This window comes from Bradysia coprophila, unplaced genomic scaffold (assembly GCF_014529535.1).
Source record: "Bradysia coprophila strain Holo2 unplaced genomic scaffold, BU_Bcop_v1 contig_94, whole genome shotgun sequence".
In the NCBI taxonomy this organism is placed as follows: domain Eukaryota; kingdom Metazoa; phylum Arthropoda; class Insecta; order Diptera; family Sciaridae; genus Bradysia; species Bradysia coprophila.
This window is the reverse complement of record NW_023504022.1, coordinates 7,918,739-7,939,781: the sequence shown is the minus strand read 5'-3', so window position 1 is coordinate 7,939,781 and position 21,043 is coordinate 7,918,739. Positions and strand designations below refer to the sequence as shown.

The window sequence follows — 21,043 nt, the reverse complement described above, 5'->3', positions numbered from 1 at the left end:
TTAAGCGGATGAGAAGCTTTATTTTAATGGATTTAGGTATCTCATCCGAATAAAAAAAAACCCTCGTCTCAACAGTCATTCTTATCCATCATTTAAACACCATAAAATCAAACTGTTGTCGCCAACAAAACCACCAACACTGTTTTACTAGCGCCCATCACTACGACGCAGCTCTAAATTATTTGACATGTTCGGTTTAACAACATTCATTGAGTTTTCAACATTGTTTTTATATTACCAAAATCCTAAACGACATGAAGAGGCAGCACACTCACACACACACATCCATGTATGCAAAACCGATGAATTCATTGCATGTGCACAATTTCGTATCGAAAATGCAACAGAATGAGTTACAGGCCATTATTCAAATCACTTGCATACAAAAAAAAATTCATTTAACTGACTTTTCAGCGTTAAATTGGTATCGTGGCATCAACAAGAGCAACCAGAAAAAAAAAATAAAACAACGAAACAAGCATCTCCTGTATTTTGTACGGCGGTATGGATATGGATATGGATGGATATGTCCAGTATGAGAATGAGAGAGTTGTGTGCGGGGTGTGGGTGTTGCATTTTTAAAGTATGAAAAATCAAATTCTAGGGATAAATAGGTGCATAATAAATGTTACACACGCGAAAAATAAAACAAAAACGTTATTGGAATAACGACAATAAAAATAACAACGGGAAATATGGAACAACAACAAAAAAATCGGGCAATGCAATAAATTTTTTCCAATTATAAAGTCTCTTTTATTTATCTATTTTTTTTTTGCGTTTCGATAGAGGAACCAAACATTTTGATGGTTCAAATTGATTTATCGAATTAACGGATGTCCCATTCGGCGAATGAACAATTTTTTTTATGGCAAATGTAAAATATCATCAACGTTTTTTCCTCAGAGACAGAGGAAAATAAATTATATTTTGTGTTGGTCACTAAATTGACCGCCGAACCACACACATTTATAATTTCGCTCCATACAGTGTTGGAACAATTCGAAGATTTTTTTTTGTTCTTAATCACAATAAAAACCACTCCAATAAACAATATTAATAATAACAATAATTCACAACATATTCATTCCTATAACCACCGGTAAAGTTTATAGCGTCTGAGAGGTGTTGTAGGCGTTAAAATTGTTCCTAAACTGTTGAATGAACACAACATGGTAGTTCGAAATAAATATAATTTCCTTTCCATCGGCACAGTTAATTTCAATCTAATGAGACCAATTTGCAGTAACAAGTCAAAAGGTGTTGTACATTTATGGATAATAAACTTTTTTGACGAGCATTTTAGTAGTTTAATAATTCATAATTTAAATGATCGCTGCAGAACTGTTAAAATGTTATTATTTCGTACAATGAGCATGTTGGTTGCAGATTTGAAATATGTTGCCCTTTTTCGTCCAGCACACATTAGTTATCTAAGTAAATTTGCTTAGAAAAATTGATACGAGTTGCATTTCATTCAATGGAAAGGGAATGTGCAATTTGTTTTAGTTTATGTGATTAATAGGTCTTTGGAATATTGTCTTGGCATGGAAAATTATAATTTATTGGTAACGAACTGAACGAAGTGATAAGTTAGTAGGCAAGTCAAACGCTTTTCTTATTTATTGGCTTCGGTGAGATGTGAAGTTTTTCTCAGAAGTGCCTACCTTTAGATTCGTTTTGAACAAAAAAGAAAGTGCCGGTCGCATCTTGCTAGTCAAAGAACTCTTACTAGAACCTTCTCACAAATTAATGTTAATTAATGTTAAAAATATTGAAGTACAAGATTTGTATCGGACATATACAACAACGATAATTTGGACGGTATGGCTCAATGGTAACACTAAAATGATACGGGATCGGTACCTCTGTCAACCGATATTCCACATTAAATATTCCAGCGAATATATCTCGTTGACGACGACATAGAAACTGATTAATTTGTGTGCATCGGTCTAGCCTGCATTTAGGCGAGATATCAGTGTTGTGTGTGTCCAACTTTCCTTAAAATATTTTTGCATATCTTGAGGAGTTGGGCTGAAGTCAAGGTAAGTCTGTCAAACGAAACAAACATTTTATCAAATGAAGTAAAAGATTGAATTGAACGCGATACGTTTCTCGTCTGTAAAATGTTAAAGTTTAAAGCACTTTTCATACAGACGAGCAATTTTTCACACAAAATACGTGCCGAAAGTGTACCGACACATGTTTTAAAATATGTTTTGATTCGACAACGTGTCTGTAGGAAAACTTTTCGACTAAAGGTGGGTACCCTAGGCTAAAAATTGGCAGGAGTCCACTTATTTTTGAGTGTGTGAAGCAGTCACTTTTCGAACTGTTGAAGCTTTCTTTTTGTCGCTTTCGCGTTGGTATTCTTATTATTCTCTATTTTAAATTACATATTTTAGGCTGAGGCTTCATTGCTTACTCCCTCGCTGTCATTTCTAAGATCTAGCTGACAGAGATCTTATAAAAATTATCGAAACAGTGCAGTTCCTGACAAGCAGTACATAATATGAACAGGACCCATCAGTGCAATTTTTTTGTTACTAACAAAAATTTTGTAAATCACGCAAAAATACTTCTCTCCCTCTGCATCTAGATAAAATCTGTGTATACATCCGTGGATATTCGGTTTACCTCAACCATTTTCCACCCAATAAAGGGCAATTAATCATACTATTTTCAAATGAAATTCATAAACACGCGAGTTTCGCATCTAATTCTGACATTAAATCATATTTGATACACATATCTATGCATCTGGATGTCGCGGCGCGAAGTCCATCCCGTTATACGTTGTTATAGCTCCATGAAGCGCATAACTTTTCTCCTGCCAGGATTATAAATGCGTTTACAATGATATATACCTTCAATGCATCTCTGGCCAATACATTTTATGAAATGCAATGATAAATCGCAGAATGGGCAGAGATAGATTACCCGAAAAATGTTGGATTGGATTTATATGCACACATTCATGTCGTTTATTTGGCGTTTTGTGTGTTCGCCGTTATATTATGAGCGTTTCTGAAATTTCATGACGTATGTACAATATACGCTGATTGTATGTCATGTCCGAACAAATGTGTCGCTTTTAACAATAATTAACTGTCATTGTCACCAAAAATGATTGCGTAAATAAAACTTATCGGTGTCCATTACGGCGGTAGAATTCATTTGCCGGTTTTGTATAATATAGCCGATTTTGTGCATTGTATTTTTTAGTCACAATAAATTAACCATTTTGAATGTAGCGGCCACATTGCAGCCTTTACACAAAGGGAAAATTGTGCGTTTTATACTGATTGTAACTGACATCATGTATCATCGGCATAGTGATGAGCAAGAAAATGTGGGTGAAGACTATAATATGACTAGTCAAAACACGAGATATTACACACTATACTTCAAGGGCTTAACATTATCACAGATTTTAAAGAACTATTGACGTCAATATTGTCCAGGAATAAAAATAAAGAGTCACATTTTCGTGTGTTCATTGACCTCGGCTTCGCCTCTGGTAATAAAATTCGCAAGAAAACTTGACCTTTCAAAATCCCTTGTTATGCAAATAAATTTAGTTTAATTTTCACTGACACAAAAAATAGCATAAGTAACTGTGTGCCACTCCACTTCGTCAAAATAAAAATTTGAAGTGCATAATCTACTATAATCTTCCTGTCACTGTGGATGTCAAACCCTTTACTAGTGAGGTAATGTGGCCTTTCCCTCACTAGTGAAGACCCTTTCCCTCGCTCGTAAAGTAAAACGCCATACTTTACACGTGAAATAATTTGATATCTCGTATCACTGGTATTCACTGGTATAGTAATGTAGTATTACGTGACTAGTGATGTAATGGCATGAGGGCGAAATTGATCTACCTCCCACACATACTTTACCATGTCGGAAAACTGCAACAAACTATCATGTGCACGTCTATCTGTTATTGACAGCGAAGACAAAAATAAACAATGAACTCTGACTATTGTTGTCTTTTATACTAAAATCTACGTAAAACTATTGGAAGTAAAAGATTTTGCTTTTACCAGCCTCAACAATTTTGATAAAGGGAAGTAATAGATTCATAAATAAGCTTGTCTAGTAAACCATATTGAAATTTCTCGCATCCAGTTAGAATCTGCAACGTTATTTTCAATGATTTTTAAACTGCACCTGCCATTCCCGATGGCGAGAGGCGAATAGCAATAATTAAAAATAATTGTTGTTGCAATCAAATTATCAGCTTTCCATAACAATATTTCATCGTATATTGATTTCATTCAACGGAATATTGGATCCTTAAAATTAACTCACAGGAAGCGAGACAGGTGTAAATGTGAATAATAAAAAATTTCCAGAATAAAATGCAATTCCCCCCATAAATAAATGATTAATCAAAATGAAAACTCATTGAAATCAAAACTAATATTTCGTTCAAAGACAGCAAAGAAAAAGAAAATCCACATGCCCATTCAATGTTATAAACTCCGGCGTCCGAAAATTTAGTACCCAGCTGAGAGGCGACATCTTTGTAAATATTACCAATAAATAAAAAAAATTGTGAATTAAAACCCTTTTTTCTCCGACAGAATACAAATAAATAAAAGAGCGCGCATGCAATTAACATTTATATATTTTTGACAATATCTTTGTGGAATTTAAGTTAATAAACTCAACACATTACGATTACTTGGGTGACATGTTGAATGCTATTTTATTTGATTTGCGAACAAAACAAAGTTTATATGGTATGGATGGACAGACAAACAAGGTAAAAAGAACACTTCAATAAAATACCAACATAAAATTCTGAAATACTCAAATTTATTGCAATCTTATTTTATATCAAAATGATATGAACGCTTATTAAAGTTTCTCGGTTGGTATTCTTCTTCTTCTTATTTTTTTTTTGTCTCCTCCTCTCTTGCACTTTTCATCGGTATAAATTGCTTACTTTTTTATGACACAAAAAACATCATTGCACATAAATAATAATAAAATTAATTATTCAGAAAATATAATTACATTTTCAAAGTGATTATTGGCGTAGTTACGGTGTATCATTAGTAGTAAATAAGCTCTGAAATAAATAAATTCTTCAATCAAAATTATTTTCGTTAGATTTTATGAGCGCTCATTAAAGTCGCGAAACTTTAAGTTTAACGAAACTTTATAAGTTTTCAATATGCACTTGCTAGAGTTTCAAGCGACCGTTTTATTGTAGCATAACTTTTCAGCTTATTGAATAGTCGTTTACATAAATAGGGATAAAAGGGTTGAAAAGTTCAGTTTTCGTGTGTATTTTATTGATTCGAGGCGAAACCGAGGTCGATAATCAACTTGACAATGTGCGTTTCTATCAAGAGGTTTATTCAGAAACGTCCGTTGCGTAAGTAACTGTTATATATGGTGTGACTAAAACAATTTTCTCATTAACCCTAAGGTGTAGGAAATTGTTTTCCACTCAAGGGAAATCCAATGCGTGTAATAGTCGTTTACATACTATATGAGTCGAAAACAGTTCTTTTCATGTTCACAATTCTTTCGATGCCTTAGCGTGTAAAGTCCATTACATAACTCGGGATCAAAATGAAATGTCTGGTTTTTCTGTATTTATTGACCTCGGCTTCCCCTCGGATCAATAAAATTCCCACGAAAACTCTGCAAGTCTACAATCCAAGTCATGCAAAATACTATTAAATTACAAGAGTCGAAAAGCGATTAAATTATCAATAAATATTTGTGAGCTGAGAGAGCATTGTAACATTAGAATGTGTTCGAATTAATGAAATAGTTATATTTGCGGTGCGAGGCGGTAATTAACCTTATTTTATCCGCTCCAAAGACCATTATAAAATGACGTTTTGTTGTCGCTTGGTCTAATCGAGGAAGAAAATATTAATTTTCTCTTCTCTTACAGGAGAGAAAATAAAAAATTTTTCTCTCGAACTGTCAGCATTGTTTTTTGTTTTGAAAAATTGTATAACAAATTGTCGCCCATTTGAAAAACGTTGTGTTCACGTTGTGGTAGAAAACAGGAACCTTCTATACAGAAAACACAGAAAATCCTTGCTACTCAAAAGAGAATCATTTCCTAAGAAAATCTTTAAATTTGTTTATCAATAAAAATGCTTAACATTTCAGTGAATTCTTGAAACTCAAAGAAAGTCCTTGCCAAATTTAAAAAAAACCAATAGAATGTTGCCTGCCTATCGACTACAATCATCGGGATATATGAGATTCTAAGTACTAGATTTAGTCATACATAAGTAGATTAACACGTAGCGGATAATGGTCGAGCAGGCACTTTAGGCACACCGGAAAGTGCTAAGGAAGTCGAGGAATAACTCCAAATAAATTTCTAAAAATCAAAAGTCAAATTTATTTCCGGTGTGCCTAAAGTTGACACGTCACAATAACCGGCAACATGATAAAGGATTGATAATAAGAAAATTGAATTAAAAAAAAAATCCCAAATCAAGTACTTCAAAGTATAAGAAACCTGAGTAGATGTGTGTTGAGCTACCAGAATTTGTAGGTGATTTTTTCTAAACTGATCTCTTAATGTCTTCACTTTCAATATAAAATTGCAATCAAGAAATGAGGCTAGACTATTAATAGCAGTGTACTTTCAAATCGGACCGAAGCGTGACCTAAATACCACATATACCATATGCGATTGTGTATATTCCTTACCGATGTTTATGTCGTCGAACGGAAAAACGCTCATTCATTTCCATAAATTCCATAGAAGCAACTTTACGCAAACTTACATTTTATCGATCAAACAAAGCTTAGTAACAGGAAGGCTTTCAAACGAACGACATCAAAGTTTTTCAGTGCGATATTTACAATCACTTCATTTCGGTTTTTTTATAACTATTAACGAGAACACAAAATTAAAGACAATGGCTGAGTGTATGGACTACAGCGACGAACAGATTGATGAGACTACATTGGTCAAATACAATAATCCAGTGTTGGTGATAAAAAATCCAGAAAAGCAATTAGACACAGTCGCTAACTTGAAGGTATGGTGCAAAATTGTATTCAATTTGCTGCAATTAAAAATTAAATTCTTTGTGTGGAAGATTCAAAAACAAGAGCGTGAAGGGAGGCCAAATTCGGGTGGAATAACAGCTGACAATCGTAAAGAAACTGAAGAGATTTTAAATGACATTCTACCACCGCGATGCTGGGAAGAAGAGGGACAATTATGGTCACAAACGGTATATACGCTTATGATGGTTAAATGATATGAAAATTTTCGTTGTTAATGTTAAGGTTTCGAGTGTGCCTGCCACCCGGCAAGATGTATCGAATTTGCAAGAGATGTTAGACACACGTTTGCAGCAGACTCAGGCGAGAGAAACAGGAATATGTCCTGTACGAAGGGAACTGTACAGACAGTGTTTTGGTAGGAAGTTTAGTTTAAAATGAAATTTCGCTTTGTTAGTGATTTGAGAGATTCAGATTGCATTTCTGAAGCACATTTAAGGTGTAGTGCTTGCAATTCTCTTTGTTCAGTCTTGTGTGATTGTGTTTGGACAGACAATTTTCATATGAGTCTGAAAAAGCATTCCCAAGCTAGTGCACGTACGTAATTGTGAAAATATCTAACCCAAACTTCAGATGAAATTATCCGCCAAGTAACAATAAACTGTGCCGAACGGGGATTTCTCTTATCTCGTATTCGAGACGAAATAGCCATGTCAATGGAAGCATATGAAACTTTATATTGTAGTTCTGCTGCATTTGGCATTCGAAAAGCGTTACAGTCACAAGAGGGTAAAGAGCAATTATATCAGAAAGTTTTAGATCTTCAGGTGAAGTTAATAACAACAACAACAGCTTAAGCAGCGATTGACGTTTTACTGTCGGTTTCGTTGTGCAGATTGAATGTGATGCAATGCGAAATGAGATAAAGGATATGGAACATAAAGCTGAGCAGACCGAGCGTCGTAACAATGAGATGAAGCTTTCGGAGGAAAGGAAACACGCTGAAGAGGTCGCATTTTTGAAGAAGACAAACGCTCAGTTGAAGGTATTATGGGTGGCATTTTGATGTTCAATAGAAAAGTTTACCCAAAAAATAATCTCTTTACAGTCTCAACTGGAAGGAATCATTGCTCCGAAGAAATAAACTTTGCGAAACATGTTTTTTACGATTTTTCATATTGTTATACATAGTTAAGCTAAAATAAATTTTTGAGGAAAAATGATTTTCTTTGCATATAACGCTGCTCCACCACTTTCGTTCATTGCCACTTCAAATTTTACATAATTTCTCATCAGGAGGGATTCTTTTGAAAAACCGCCTACCGAAATCGGACGCATTTTCCAGTGGACTTTTTTCTATGTGCCCAGAAAGGACTTCGACCCTAGAACCCAGAACCACTTTCAAAAAAATTCTTCGAAGCTTTTGTGACTCGTGAAAGGTGATCAAAAACCGAAAACTTGCACTTTTCTTACCAATATTTCTCCAGTTACACGAGCCGTACATGGTGGTGTGGGGTATCATTTGAAATGTAATTTTATGTGCTTTTGGGCCAAATAGGGTCTTATGGGGGTTTGAAAGCATCTACGATGAAATATGAAAAGTTGAAATGTTTAAGTGCCCATATTTCATCGCATATGCATCCAAACCCCATAAGACCCTATTTGGCCCAAAAGCACATAAAAATACCTTTCAAATAATACCCCACACCACCATGTACGGCTCGTGTAACTAGAGAAATATTGGTAGGAAAAGTGCAAATTTTCGGTTGAAAACTTCAACTGCACATATTTCAGTGCGGATTAATTTTAAAACCAAAGAGTCTCTATTCGGGTCAATAGTACATGTGATTACCTTTCTAATGACACCCCACACGACCCTGTACGGCTCGTGTACCTGGAGAAATGTTGGTAAGAAAAGCAAATTTTCGGCTTTCGATCACCTTTCACCAGCCATAAAAGCTTCGAAGAATTTTTTTGAGAGAGGTTTTGGCTTCTAGGGTCGAAGTCCTTTCTAGGTACCTATAAAAAGTTCCACTAGAAAACACGCCCGATTTCGGTAGGCTGTTTTTCAAAAGAATTCCTCCAGGCAAAAATTCTTTCGGAAATAACTCCCAGAACATTAGATCATTAGAACTACCGAAGCTATCTTGCCATCAAGCGTTAGAGACATTTCAGTATTTTCCGAATTTTTGTCATTACCTCATCCATAAATTCGATCATACTGTCTGGAAACTAAAGCTCGAATGTAATAGCTTTTTGAGTAACTCTATTACAATCCTCCATTTAATTACTCTGTTCGTCTACGCTCTTTTCTTTTGTAGCCAACTTCACTGCTATAACATTTCATGGATACCAGGGTGAAGGTATTTCACCAGAAAAGAGAGCGAAAAGAGTGAAACCCTAAAACAAATTGTGACACCTTTGTAGGCCAACGGACGTTTCCTATAGTAAGCTTCAAAACGTCTCTACTGTCATGGGAATGTAAGGCAAGGGAATTAATAGTCAAGGAACAATTACCATTAAAGAACAACTAATAATTTTCATTACAATCGAATCAGGACAAAAATATCTGGGTGATTCAAATATTTAACAATTACCGAACAGACTCCCCCCATTCATCCAATTTCAGTGATGTGCAATGCTTCCGAATGCGTTATAAATAACCGAATCGATTAAAAAACAAGTCATTATCCAACATTTACATTTCATGCAGTCTCGGAAACAAAAGCAAAACATCATCTCAACGTTTTTCCTCTAATATTTTACGATCCGTCCAATGCATATGCAATGAATGGGTACACATATTCAAAAGCTAAGTAACGGCGCGTACTCGTATGTTATCCAATCCTCAAACAATTGCATTTTGATGTACTTTTCCAGGCGAACGTTTTTTTTTTATTTCACTCCTCTTTCTCTCTCTCGTTTTTATTTTACAAACAACTCTGCTTCTGCTTGTGTTTTGTGATGTTTAAACGGCAGAAATGTAAAAATATGAATACTTTCGAAATGAATTTCTCATTGGATTTTGACGGCATAGCTGGCCGGGTTGGTTTTAGTCGGATTTGCGTTAAAGATGAGGATGAGAAATGGCAATGCAAAATGTATTCATGCGCCCAGACCATTTAAAATCAGGAAACATACCAAACTTCCAGTTTTTTTTTAGAAACACAAAACAAAAAACTAGGAGAATACATTTTGATTGATTTACTTTTGTTTTTCCGAGGGAATGGGAGACAGTTTTTATGATCATATTGTAGGTACATTTGAAGCGATAAAATGCATTTAAAATTGACTTTTTTACGCCGATGATATACAGGCATCGGTCCGAGAAGGAACTACAGAATGTGGAACTCTACCAACGGTGGATGTACGTGGTTTTATTTTTTTTTTTCATTCGGTTTGTATGTTTCGAATATGCTACTACATTTGAAGTAGATTTATTGAAATAAACACGAGTCATTTTGCATGCAATTTCACGTTTCGTATTTTTGATTAACGTGAAATTGCTTGATAGCACAGAGAACAAACAGTTATGAATTGCTGGTGTGTGGCGATAAAAGAGTTGGATTGGTTTATGTAGAATGTTGTTTTTTTTCTGGATAGGGTATAGAGTCTACTGGAATGTAAATTTGATAAACATTATTTTAGCAGAATGCAATTATTAACGAAGAAACAGCTAATAATCTGTTCCGATTTCAATGACCAAAATGATCTATGTCATAGATTCTATGACCTCCAATTAATAGTAGTCTTATGTAGTGAAAAATATGTTGAAATGAATGAAGTAAAAGATTTTGTATCAAACACTAAGCAGAGAAACAATATTTTACATGACTAGGGATAAAAAGATGAAAAGTAGAGCTTTCGTGTGAATTTTGTTGATCCGAGGCGAAGCCGAGGTCAATTAATACACGAAAACGAGACTTTTTATCTTTTTATCCCGAGTTATGTAATGGATTTTACATGCTGAGGGCGTCGAAAGTTGCTATTCAAAGTGTCCAGCCCGTGGGTTTCCAACGCATGTAGTATGTAAACAATATTTACATGACAATGCACCTGGCTATTTTCAAAAGATTAATTTTACTTTGACAATACGATCTTCTGCTACAAAGTGCAATGACACTTTCGACCCTAAAACCATCGCAAAACAGTTATTTTCAACATATTATACGGACCACTTATTCATCTGTTAACGTCAGCGACGATAAAAGTAATTGCGCATTGACAGTGAGACATTTGAAATGTTAAAGACTGTATAATGAAGTAAATATTGAGTCGACTCGGTTTACAAAAACATTTTCAGTGTAATTATAGAAAAACTTCCTTTACTGCCTATCCCATGTGAAAGTTGAGCTTACACAGCAATTTGCCACCCGCGAAAATGATATGTGGAATATTTCGGCTAAATTTTCGTGAATTTATACATTGGATGCTGCTACGTAATTCAATAGTTTTTAAACATTTTGAACATACCTCACCTCGACTACACAATTAAATGCAATTTACAATGATTTCACATTGAACATTGGTCGATTTAAGAGCAATGGACTTTGCAAATTTGTAGCCTAAAATTAGGCGGAAAAATACTTGTTTTTTTGATGATTTCTCTGAACTAAAATCTTTTTTTTTTTGAGCAGATTGTGGGATTGAGTGCGATAAGTTAACGCATACAAAACAATTTTTCCTTTTTCAAAAAAAGATTTTTGTTCAGATAGATGATCAAAAAACGAATATTTTTCCGCCTAAATGTAGGCTACAAGTGTACGAAGGGTTTATTGCTCTTAAAAACTTTTATTTATTACATCTACAAACTTTACACTTGTCGAAAAGAGAGTCACAGCTTTTTGCTTATAAACACGCTAAGATTATAAAACCTAAAGTTGTACAATTCTCGCTAATGATTATGTAAAATCTGTAAACCGGCAAAGCCAGGTTACAGGTCGTCCTAAAGTAGTTTTCGACTTATAACCGTTAATGTAATTACTATTGCTACCCATCACTTTCATCGTGAAGGTCGAATATATTGTGAACTTGTAGCTCGTTGTGATAACTTCCCGTAACATTGAATTAAAGAAACACTACTCGACTCTGCTACCGTTGACCTTACAGAAACGTCGGTGAATCACACCGTGTCAACTAAAGTTCACAGACAGAAATGATAACTCACCTTGAGATGTCTCATTCGCAACAAAAATCTGCAAAAAAGAAGAAATAAAAATTCTCCATTAGTATGGGTTCCGACAATTTTGCGTTAATAGAATAACAAAAAATGGAGAAGATAATCAAAAAAGAAATAAATTCAATTCAAAGGCAATAAACCAACTGCTAAAACAACTCTTATTTACTCGAATTCACCCGGGCCCCAACTATATAACTGGAAACAGAATGTACATTGCGCGCCCACCAAATTCTCGAATGTATCACACACACAAAAAACACCACATCCAATTCACAGTCATTTACTTAATAAATCCTCAAATGTGTCACATAAATCAATATATTTCTAATTTGGCCTCGGTAATTTGGCAGTTAAAGTTATGAATAAAAGGAATGTTTAAAAAGAATGAAAATAACAAAACCCATCTGAAGATGACATCACATCACATCAAAAATATAATTTATCACATCTTCATCATATTCAACGTTCGAAAACAACATAATTGAGATCTTTAGTCGGTCTCTCGCACATTTCTAACAATAAAATTATGTGAAGACAAACACTGCTAGGAAATATCATGGTAAAATATGTTTAAGATGATAATGAATGCGATTCGACAATGCTTTCGGATTTTGATGATTAAAACATTCTGAGTCGAATTTTGTTGGTCTGTTGTGTATCGAGGGCAACATCACTAAAGAGTGTAACAACCACATCTACTAACTATTCAACTCGGGCTCAAAAAATCAGAATGAATTGTAGCTTTCAGGTAAAAGAAGATATTGCGTTAAATCGGTTGAATAGTTCCAGAGATATGGTAATTACGCACTACAGTGATGTTGCCCTCGATTGCTATTGCAAAATTGAGCTAACTTAACCGTCAAACGTCATAAACAAATTGTATCGAAAATGGATATTTATGTATGTCATCTGTTATCGCCATGCGACGACGACAGTAAAGAGTGAACTTTGGTTTATCTAGTCTCATATAGTAAGATTTATGCCATATTAATGAAGTAATAGATTTGGTATCGACATGTTGCAAATACTTATATCAAAAGAAGTAATAGACTCGATAGTTAAGTTGTAATTGTGGAAGGCTAGCTACGTTCATGCTTTCTTGGCGTTTCGACTCGTTATTTAAAATTTAAATTGAAGTCTCGTGAGAGGTATCAAAATGAAAAAAATAATTAAAACAAAACCCCAAGTTTGCATGCACGTCGGTTATATTCTTAAAACTTGAATCTGTTTCTAAATCAATTCTAATCTAAGAAGACAAGACTTTGTTTACATTACTGGAAGTCATTCTTACTGAAAATCACCCATGTCTTATAACGATGTGTCGACTACGAAGCACGTCTTCTCGTTGACGGATCAAAACCAAGCTGTAAACAATCTACTTAATACATTTTAAAAACGACACTGCATACATCTGACTGATATACTGGTTACAAAATTGTAAAATATTTATTTTGAAGATTGAATGATTTATGGCTGTCAGGCTGATATAAAATGTCTTCTCAATTATAATGGCTTAAATGTGTCGCTGCTGGGGAATTTTAAATTCATTTCGTAAAATGTGAATTATGTAAAGCAAAAATGTTCGTTGGTTGAACCATTTCGGTGTACAACGGTACTCGCATCTCATACACAATTCACATATTCAATTTAAGTGTAATTATAAATTAAAAAATATTGAAATTAATGTCACTTTTTGCTTACTCTCTCTTTTTCACTCGTCTTCTTTTCTTTTGAATGAGTGACACATAACGATCGTTTTGAATGTTGATCTTCTTTATTGTGAGAAAAGAATTCGTCAAAAATTTTCATACATCACCAGGCATCATTGTTTATTTAAAGAGAATTGCTTTGCTTAGTTGAAGTCATTTATTGACTTAATGTCAATATAGGTACGTTAAATTAACTCTAGTGATGTGTGAGGTTTATATTCTACAATTTCAGATACACGTAGAATGTTAGACGCTAGAAGGCTTGACTCAAATAAATTAGTCTTTTAGAATGGCCAAATCATCTGCATGAAAAACGAAAAAAAAAAATAAGGAAAAATCTGTGACCAATGTTTCAGAAACTAACTTCACTGCTATGACGGTAAGGGGATATTTTACCAGCGTGAACTTCAGATTGAGCGCAAAGAATACTGAGAGTACTAAAATAAGTTGAGGATCCTTTTCTGAAGATTCATTAGGACTTTAAAACTTCGATATGAGTCATCATTAATCCAAAATTATTCAAATGGTACGCATGATTACATAGTGGACATAAGTGACATGACATAGACGAGAGCTTAGAATCAGTTTTTTATGATTATGAGTGAGGTATAACGAAACGTATTTTTGCGTTTTTGGTCTTTTGAATGTGGGACATTTTACTGTACACACACTGGACTGTGTACATGTTTGCAAATAGATTTGATAACTAACGAACGAATGTAAGTCATATGATATGCAGATATGTAGAACGTTTCTTCCTAGGTTTTATATGTACCGTGTCGATTGCTTATACGTAATTTTTAGACGTTGGTTCTACTTGTATTTGAATTGTTTTTGTACTTTTTGACTCCGTATATGTATGATCTGAAATGAAATTTTGTTTTTTTTATTTAAATTTCAAATTTTTCTTTAGTCGACACGAAGCTTTGATAATGATTGCTTGGCAATCGAAACTACTAGGCAATTAATCACATTTGGCATAATTTAAAATAAATAAAGCGAGTATTTGATTCGACTCCAATGGACTTTTCAAAAATATTCCGGACCACTAATTCATCTGCTAACGACAGCGACGATGAAAGTAAGCTCTATCTTTGGCTTATGTCGTCTTTCATAGATTTTTTTTTGTTCGAACAAAGGAAGTAAAAGATTCGTCGGCAATCTGTTTGAATTGGAAGTACTTAGATCAAAGGAAGTACCAGATTCGATAAATATATTGACGATATACTTGCCGTCTATGTAAGGTTAAAAATGGCATAGAACTGTTTGTAAGGCAAGGAAATATGTCCATTTTCACAAGACCTATAAATTATCGGCAACTAGAGAGTAAAATCTCAGAAACTATGGTACATACACTGACAGTGAGCATTTTTATAATGAATTATTGATTGAGTCAACTCAGTAAATAAAAGTTGTAAAAACATATTCAGTTTAATTATTTAAACAAAAAAATTGTTTTACTGCCTGCCCCATGCGAAAGTCGAACATTACATAGCGATTTGCCCCCTGAGAAAGTGATCGATTACATGTGGAATATTTTCCATTCATTTTTCGCGAATTTTTATGTGAATTTCAACTTTCACATGTTGGATGTTGGATGTTGCTGCGAAATTCATTAATTTGTGAACAATTTAGTGATAAACGTGTATATTTGAGCAACTTGCTGTTTTTCGACCAGTGGAGTTATATACCTCGCCCATTAAAATGACCGATGCTCAAACACACACTTGCTTTTATCACTCAATTGATACCTCATGTAATGAATTACTTTCGCACCATCCAATGTAACATGCTATTAATGAATTAAAATCATATTGAACGATTTTTCCATTAAAATGGAAGAAGGAGAATTATTTGCAACACAATTACATACAAGCGACCCTCATCTTATCATCAAATAAGTTTACTTTCATTCAGCCTAACACAAATGCACACATCACAAGAATAAGAAGACAAGTACTTTTGTTTCATGTGTCATAGATTTTCTTGCATTTATAATTTCTTTGATAAAACATTCCGTTTTCCGATTTCGTTTATTTCATTTTTCTTAGAATCAAATTCTTGTCTGTTTTCATTAAATGAAAATATCAAAAAAAGAAACAATCAAAATAGCGGCACAAAGGAAAATCTACCATTTCACGAAAAATGAAATGAATGTTTTTGATTGGAAAATTTTAATTGAATAACAAAATGAAATGAATATGTTTTCTTCTTTGAATGAATAATGCAAAGAAAATATTGAAAATGAGATAAAATTGCTTGTCGGGGGTATTTTCTTGTGATATACTCGACGTTTGCCTGCGTTTGCCTTCCAGTTACTTACATAAAAGACAACAAATCTTTAAAGAACAAATGAAAAGCAATGGCTGAACTTGGAACTTGTATGAATATAATAGTGACAAGATATGAAAAGCAAACGAGAATCTTTTCAAAATCAAATACTCGCTGAACTGAACTGACCTATGTCGCCATGAATTTGACGAAAAAAAGTGCAATTCCAACGTTATTGCAATCACAAAATATATACAAAATTGCATACGAAAACACGTAACGTGTGCATACACCTATACAACCTACCTACCACGAAACACAAAACGTACCCGAACCAACGGAAAAAAAATCCCAAATTTAATTAAAACCATCAATTTTGAAAATGTTGTATATTTTTGAAATAACCGAACATCAGTCGTGTTTGCACTCAAATGAGCATCACACAGATTTTATAATTTAATTTACTCCAATGCACTAGGGCCAATGTCTGCTTGTTTGGATATCTCGTCGATATTTATTTTCATAAAATTTCATTGATACACACAGAGAGAGACCGATATGCATTTTGGAAATGCATACAAAGTATTATGTATCATGTGATAATAGTAAATTCAAACACCTCTAGAAAATGTAGAAATATTTTGTGTTCTATATAATGGATGCTCGACTAGAATTATTTATATGTAACATTGTATGTTGAACAATTAATAATTTATGCATTTTTCACAAGCGGTCTGCAGCGATCCCTACAGGGACAGCTAAATGTCTGTGAAGACGAATTGGACGAAAGTTTATCTGATTTTTTATTTATATATGAGAATTAGAGTTATGGTCCTTCGCTGCATTACATTAGGATCTTCAGAGATTTGTTGTCCATTAAAGACACAACAATCGAACAAATTTTCACAGATTTTGTACCTAAATGGCTTAGTGCGTTTGACAGTTCTATTTGGTTCTAATGACGTTTGTAGTTCTGCTGCGCCCACTTCACAAAAAAATTGTGGGAAAGATGCAGCAGGTGTCTAGGGTGTAGTGAGTTCAAATAACTACTCTGAAAATCTTAATTACCTATGGTTGTACAATGTCTACGCCTACCTTTAATATTATACTAACGATATTTAAGGGATCTATGGAGTAAGTTGAACTCACGGCACCCTAGATACTTGCTGCACCAAAAACTGTCCCAATCCAATTACCTTTTTTTTGTGAATCGTCAGTAACGGAACCACAGACACTATTAGGACCAACGGATGCGTGCAGCATCTGCAGCACAAATAACTGTCCCGGTCCATTTTACATTTTTCTGTGAATCGTCAGTAGCGGAACCACAGACGCTATTAGGACCAATAGAGACGTGTATCGCACTCAAAGCACCGAAACCTATCCAACGTACTATGCCACTATTTGTGTAAATTCCAAAAGTTCCCTAGTGTAATGTTTCCGATTCGACGAATAATCGTTTCGAGTATTTGTACCGTACTCTCCACAATTCAATATGCCTAAAATGCCTCCTATCGATAGTGGAAAATAATTATAAAATAATATAAAATGCAACATTTTCTGGATTTGTTAGATAATTTGAGAGTTGAAAAGTATATTGTCATTTCGGCCCGGCATATTTTCGTTTTTGCTTTTGACGGGTAAAATAGCATTTTAACGTAATTAGCCCAATAGATGCATTTAACCAGAGCCATTCAGTTTATAGTGCCAGTGAACATGAGAGCAAATTATGAAAACTATAATAAATGTGCGTTAAAAACGATATTCTGTCGGGAATCGGTGTGCATGGATGTGTGTTTGTGTGTGTTTTTGTTGGTACAAACAAAATTCTGGTTTAAATAAATTTTTATTAATTAGCTGATGGAATTTTTAGGTGGTCGCGTTAGTTATAAAATTACAACTTTGCTATTTGTAATTTGGTCGGTGGGTACAATATTGCAATATTTTGAATGAAGATACACTAAATAACTAACCGGAGAGGTATTTCAGTAAATAATTTTTGAATTTATTCACATCAGTTGAATATGTGCGAATTTTGTGGCTAGTCGCAATCGATAACATAAATTAAAATAAATAATTTTCTCTTGGCAAAATGAAGTGAACCCACCCGCAGTAATTAGTGAGACTTACTGCTTCCTATTTTATCGGTTTAATTGACTGCGTTCTTGCTTTATATTGGCGCATTTGAATATGAGACACACACACAAGGGAGGAAATAAAATAGATTTAGGATAGGATGAATGTAGAATGAGTTCACAGACGATGGACTTTTAGAAAAATGTAGTCGTCAAGTAAAAATAAAACGAGACGATTTGTGAGACGATTTACTCAAAACTTTTGAGGCAAAAGTGTGACACGTAAAGAATTATTGGAAACTAATGTTAAAAATGGACTACGATTTGAGCTGTAATGTACGATGGGTTTTGTTTTATATTAAACTTTTTATAGCTTCATCAACAGCATCTGTTAAAACAAAGACAACCATATTGAGCAATATGGATCAGGGCTTATAATTCGAACTAATTTTTTTGAAAATTTCTAAAAAATTGTTAAAATTGTTAAATTTAAGAAGTTTAGGAATTTTAGGCCCTTTCAAGAACAAATTCTCAAAATTCTTTCAATTTTTGAAATTCTCTAGTGAATTTATGCATTTTACCAACTTATTTCTTAAAATTCCTAAAAATTAAAAAAATCTTAAGAATTCCCGAAAAAATTTCGAAGACTAATGCCTGATGTATAGCGGTCTCATATAATATAAAAACGTACAATCATAAAAGTAAATGTTGCACTCAACTACAGAAGTGATTATTGGACGTCCAATTTCTATTGTTGACGTTATACGTTAGCAATGTGAACCATCTAATCATCTAGTGAGATTAGGCCAGCTCTGACTCCGGGCAATATAGGATGTTGGGCTCAACGATCTGTTTTTATGGTCCGGAAGATTTAAATATTGGACCCATATCTTTTTTTAGAATTTAAAAAAATAGTTAAAGCATGGGGAGCAAAGCATTTGAATAATTTTCCCATAATATTTTATAACCTGTTTATGTTTGACATTAGGACAGAGTCGGCCGTAACATCTGTTAACGACAGCAGCCACGAGAAGAAGGTAATGATCTATGATTAATGTGATCTTATATATCGAAATACAAATATACAAATAATGGAAGTAATAGATTTTATGTTAAACACTAGGTGATACTTTAAACAAAAGAAGTAAAGGATTTAATAATTATACCACGAAACAATTTCAATTTCAATTTATTTGTAATCAAAGAACAAAAAGGATCACTCCTTATACAAATGTTCTGACGTTAACAAGGTATATGTTTTTTTAAAAATAAACAAAAACAAGAAAGAAATGAGTGAAAGTAGTACAATTTAACTTGAGCCTCAATCAAAAAAGAAAAAAAAAACTGAAGACGTTTCCACGCGACTACCGACTAAACAAACTCTATACTATTTGTAAAAGCTTTCAAATTAAGGCGAATCTACACTAGGCTGAATTGTAGGCTACATTTCGGGGCAAAATTATTATTATTTTGATGATAATTTTGGACTCGCATCCTTTTTCGAAAAAGTGCGACCATCGTTTGGTGTTAAAATGTGTTAGTTTTCAGCAAAAGTTTAAATTTTTGTGGTGATGTGACCTCAATCCGAGAAAACTCAAAATATGTGTCAATTTTCGTGAAATGTTAAGTTTTCTCGGACTGAGATTACATCACCACAATCATTTAATTTTTTACTGAAAGCAAACACATTTTAACACCAAACGAACTTTTTCGAAAAAGGATGCAAGTCCGAAATAATCATCAAAATAATAATAATTTTGTCCCGAAATGTAGGCTACAATTTAGCCATGTGTAGATTGCTCTTAAACGATCATCCAATTGACTTAATTGATGTAGCGCTCATGCAATGGTATTTCTGATATTAACTAACCAGAAATTCAGTGCTTAGCCAGGCCGTGCGAATTTTTTAGTGATGTAGTTGATGTGACTACAGAATTTACCAAAATTTACCGAATTTTTTGTTTCAGTAAATATTCGGTAAATTTTGGTAAATGTTCGGTAAATTCGGTAAATTCGGTAAATAATTGGTAAATTCGGTAAATATTCGGTAAATGTTCGGTAAATTCGCTAAATCAATAATATAATGGGCCATGAGCTACAGTACAGCAATCAATTAGAGCAAAATCGAGGATCAAACATAAACTTTTAAAAAATGAGTGCCACCTGAACACAAAAGCAATCGAAAATAAAGCGGAAAATCAAAACGTTATTTGTCCATGTCACAGCTATTGGAATTTTTCTCAACTACTCACGACAGGTTAAGGTGAAACACATTTTACCGGTGGTATAACATTTGCTCGCTTTAAACCTTAACATAACTCAAATTATGTGGAACGGTTATTAGTCAAACAGTCCAATGCTAATACAATCGCCTTGTAAATCTATTATTAATCAAAATGTAAAAGTTTAAATGTGCTGAGTGTGTACAGTGTACTACACATACCTATCCAAACCTTATTTCATACACATTAACATTTTTAAACTTAGATTAAAAACTGAAATATCCAGAACCAGAACACTCGCTTCAGAAGGTAGAAACTATTAACCATAAATTCATAACATATGTATACCTCACTGTAACTAATGTTCCTATAATCGCCTATACAAACGATACAAGCGATAACCATTTTATCATTTCCTTTTTATTGAAACGTTAAAAAAAATACATTTTCTTTCATAATACCTGCCGGTTCAATTTTGATTCTTTTTTTTTTATTTAATCAAACCGGTGAAAGGTTTTAACATTTTTATTTCTGAAAAAAAAAAGTTTTTTGATTAATACAAAACTCAACATACCAAAAAAT

The 21,043-nt window shown here is 33.7% G+C and overlaps 2 protein-coding genes across 5 annotated transcripts in view; one reads left to right on the top strand and one right to left on the bottom strand.

The window, feature by feature from the left end:
* LOC119085243 (protein tiptop) overlaps positions 1-21,043 on the bottom strand; it is a 243,043-nt gene that overhangs the window by 208,277 nt on the left and 13,723 nt on the right. For all 4 annotated transcript variants that reach the window (XM_037195566.1, XM_037195568.1, XM_037195567.1 and 1 more), the window contains one exon: positions 12,173-12,200. The gene's annotated coding sequence lies outside the window, so the exon portion shown is untranslated. The remainder of the gene's footprint in view (positions 1-12,172; positions 12,201-21,043) is intronic.
* Positions 6,840-8,213, top strand: LOC119085284 (putative inner dynein arm light chain, axonemal). Its single transcript, XM_037195639.1, has 6 exons — positions 6,840-7,037; positions 7,098-7,235; positions 7,291-7,423; positions 7,639-7,832; positions 7,901-8,050; positions 8,114-8,213. Exons 1-6 carry the CDS (start codon positions 6,915-6,917, stop codon positions 8,147-8,149), a joined length of 774 nt encoding a protein of 257 aa, XP_037051534.1. The 5' UTR covers positions 6,840-6,914; the 3' UTR covers positions 8,150-8,213.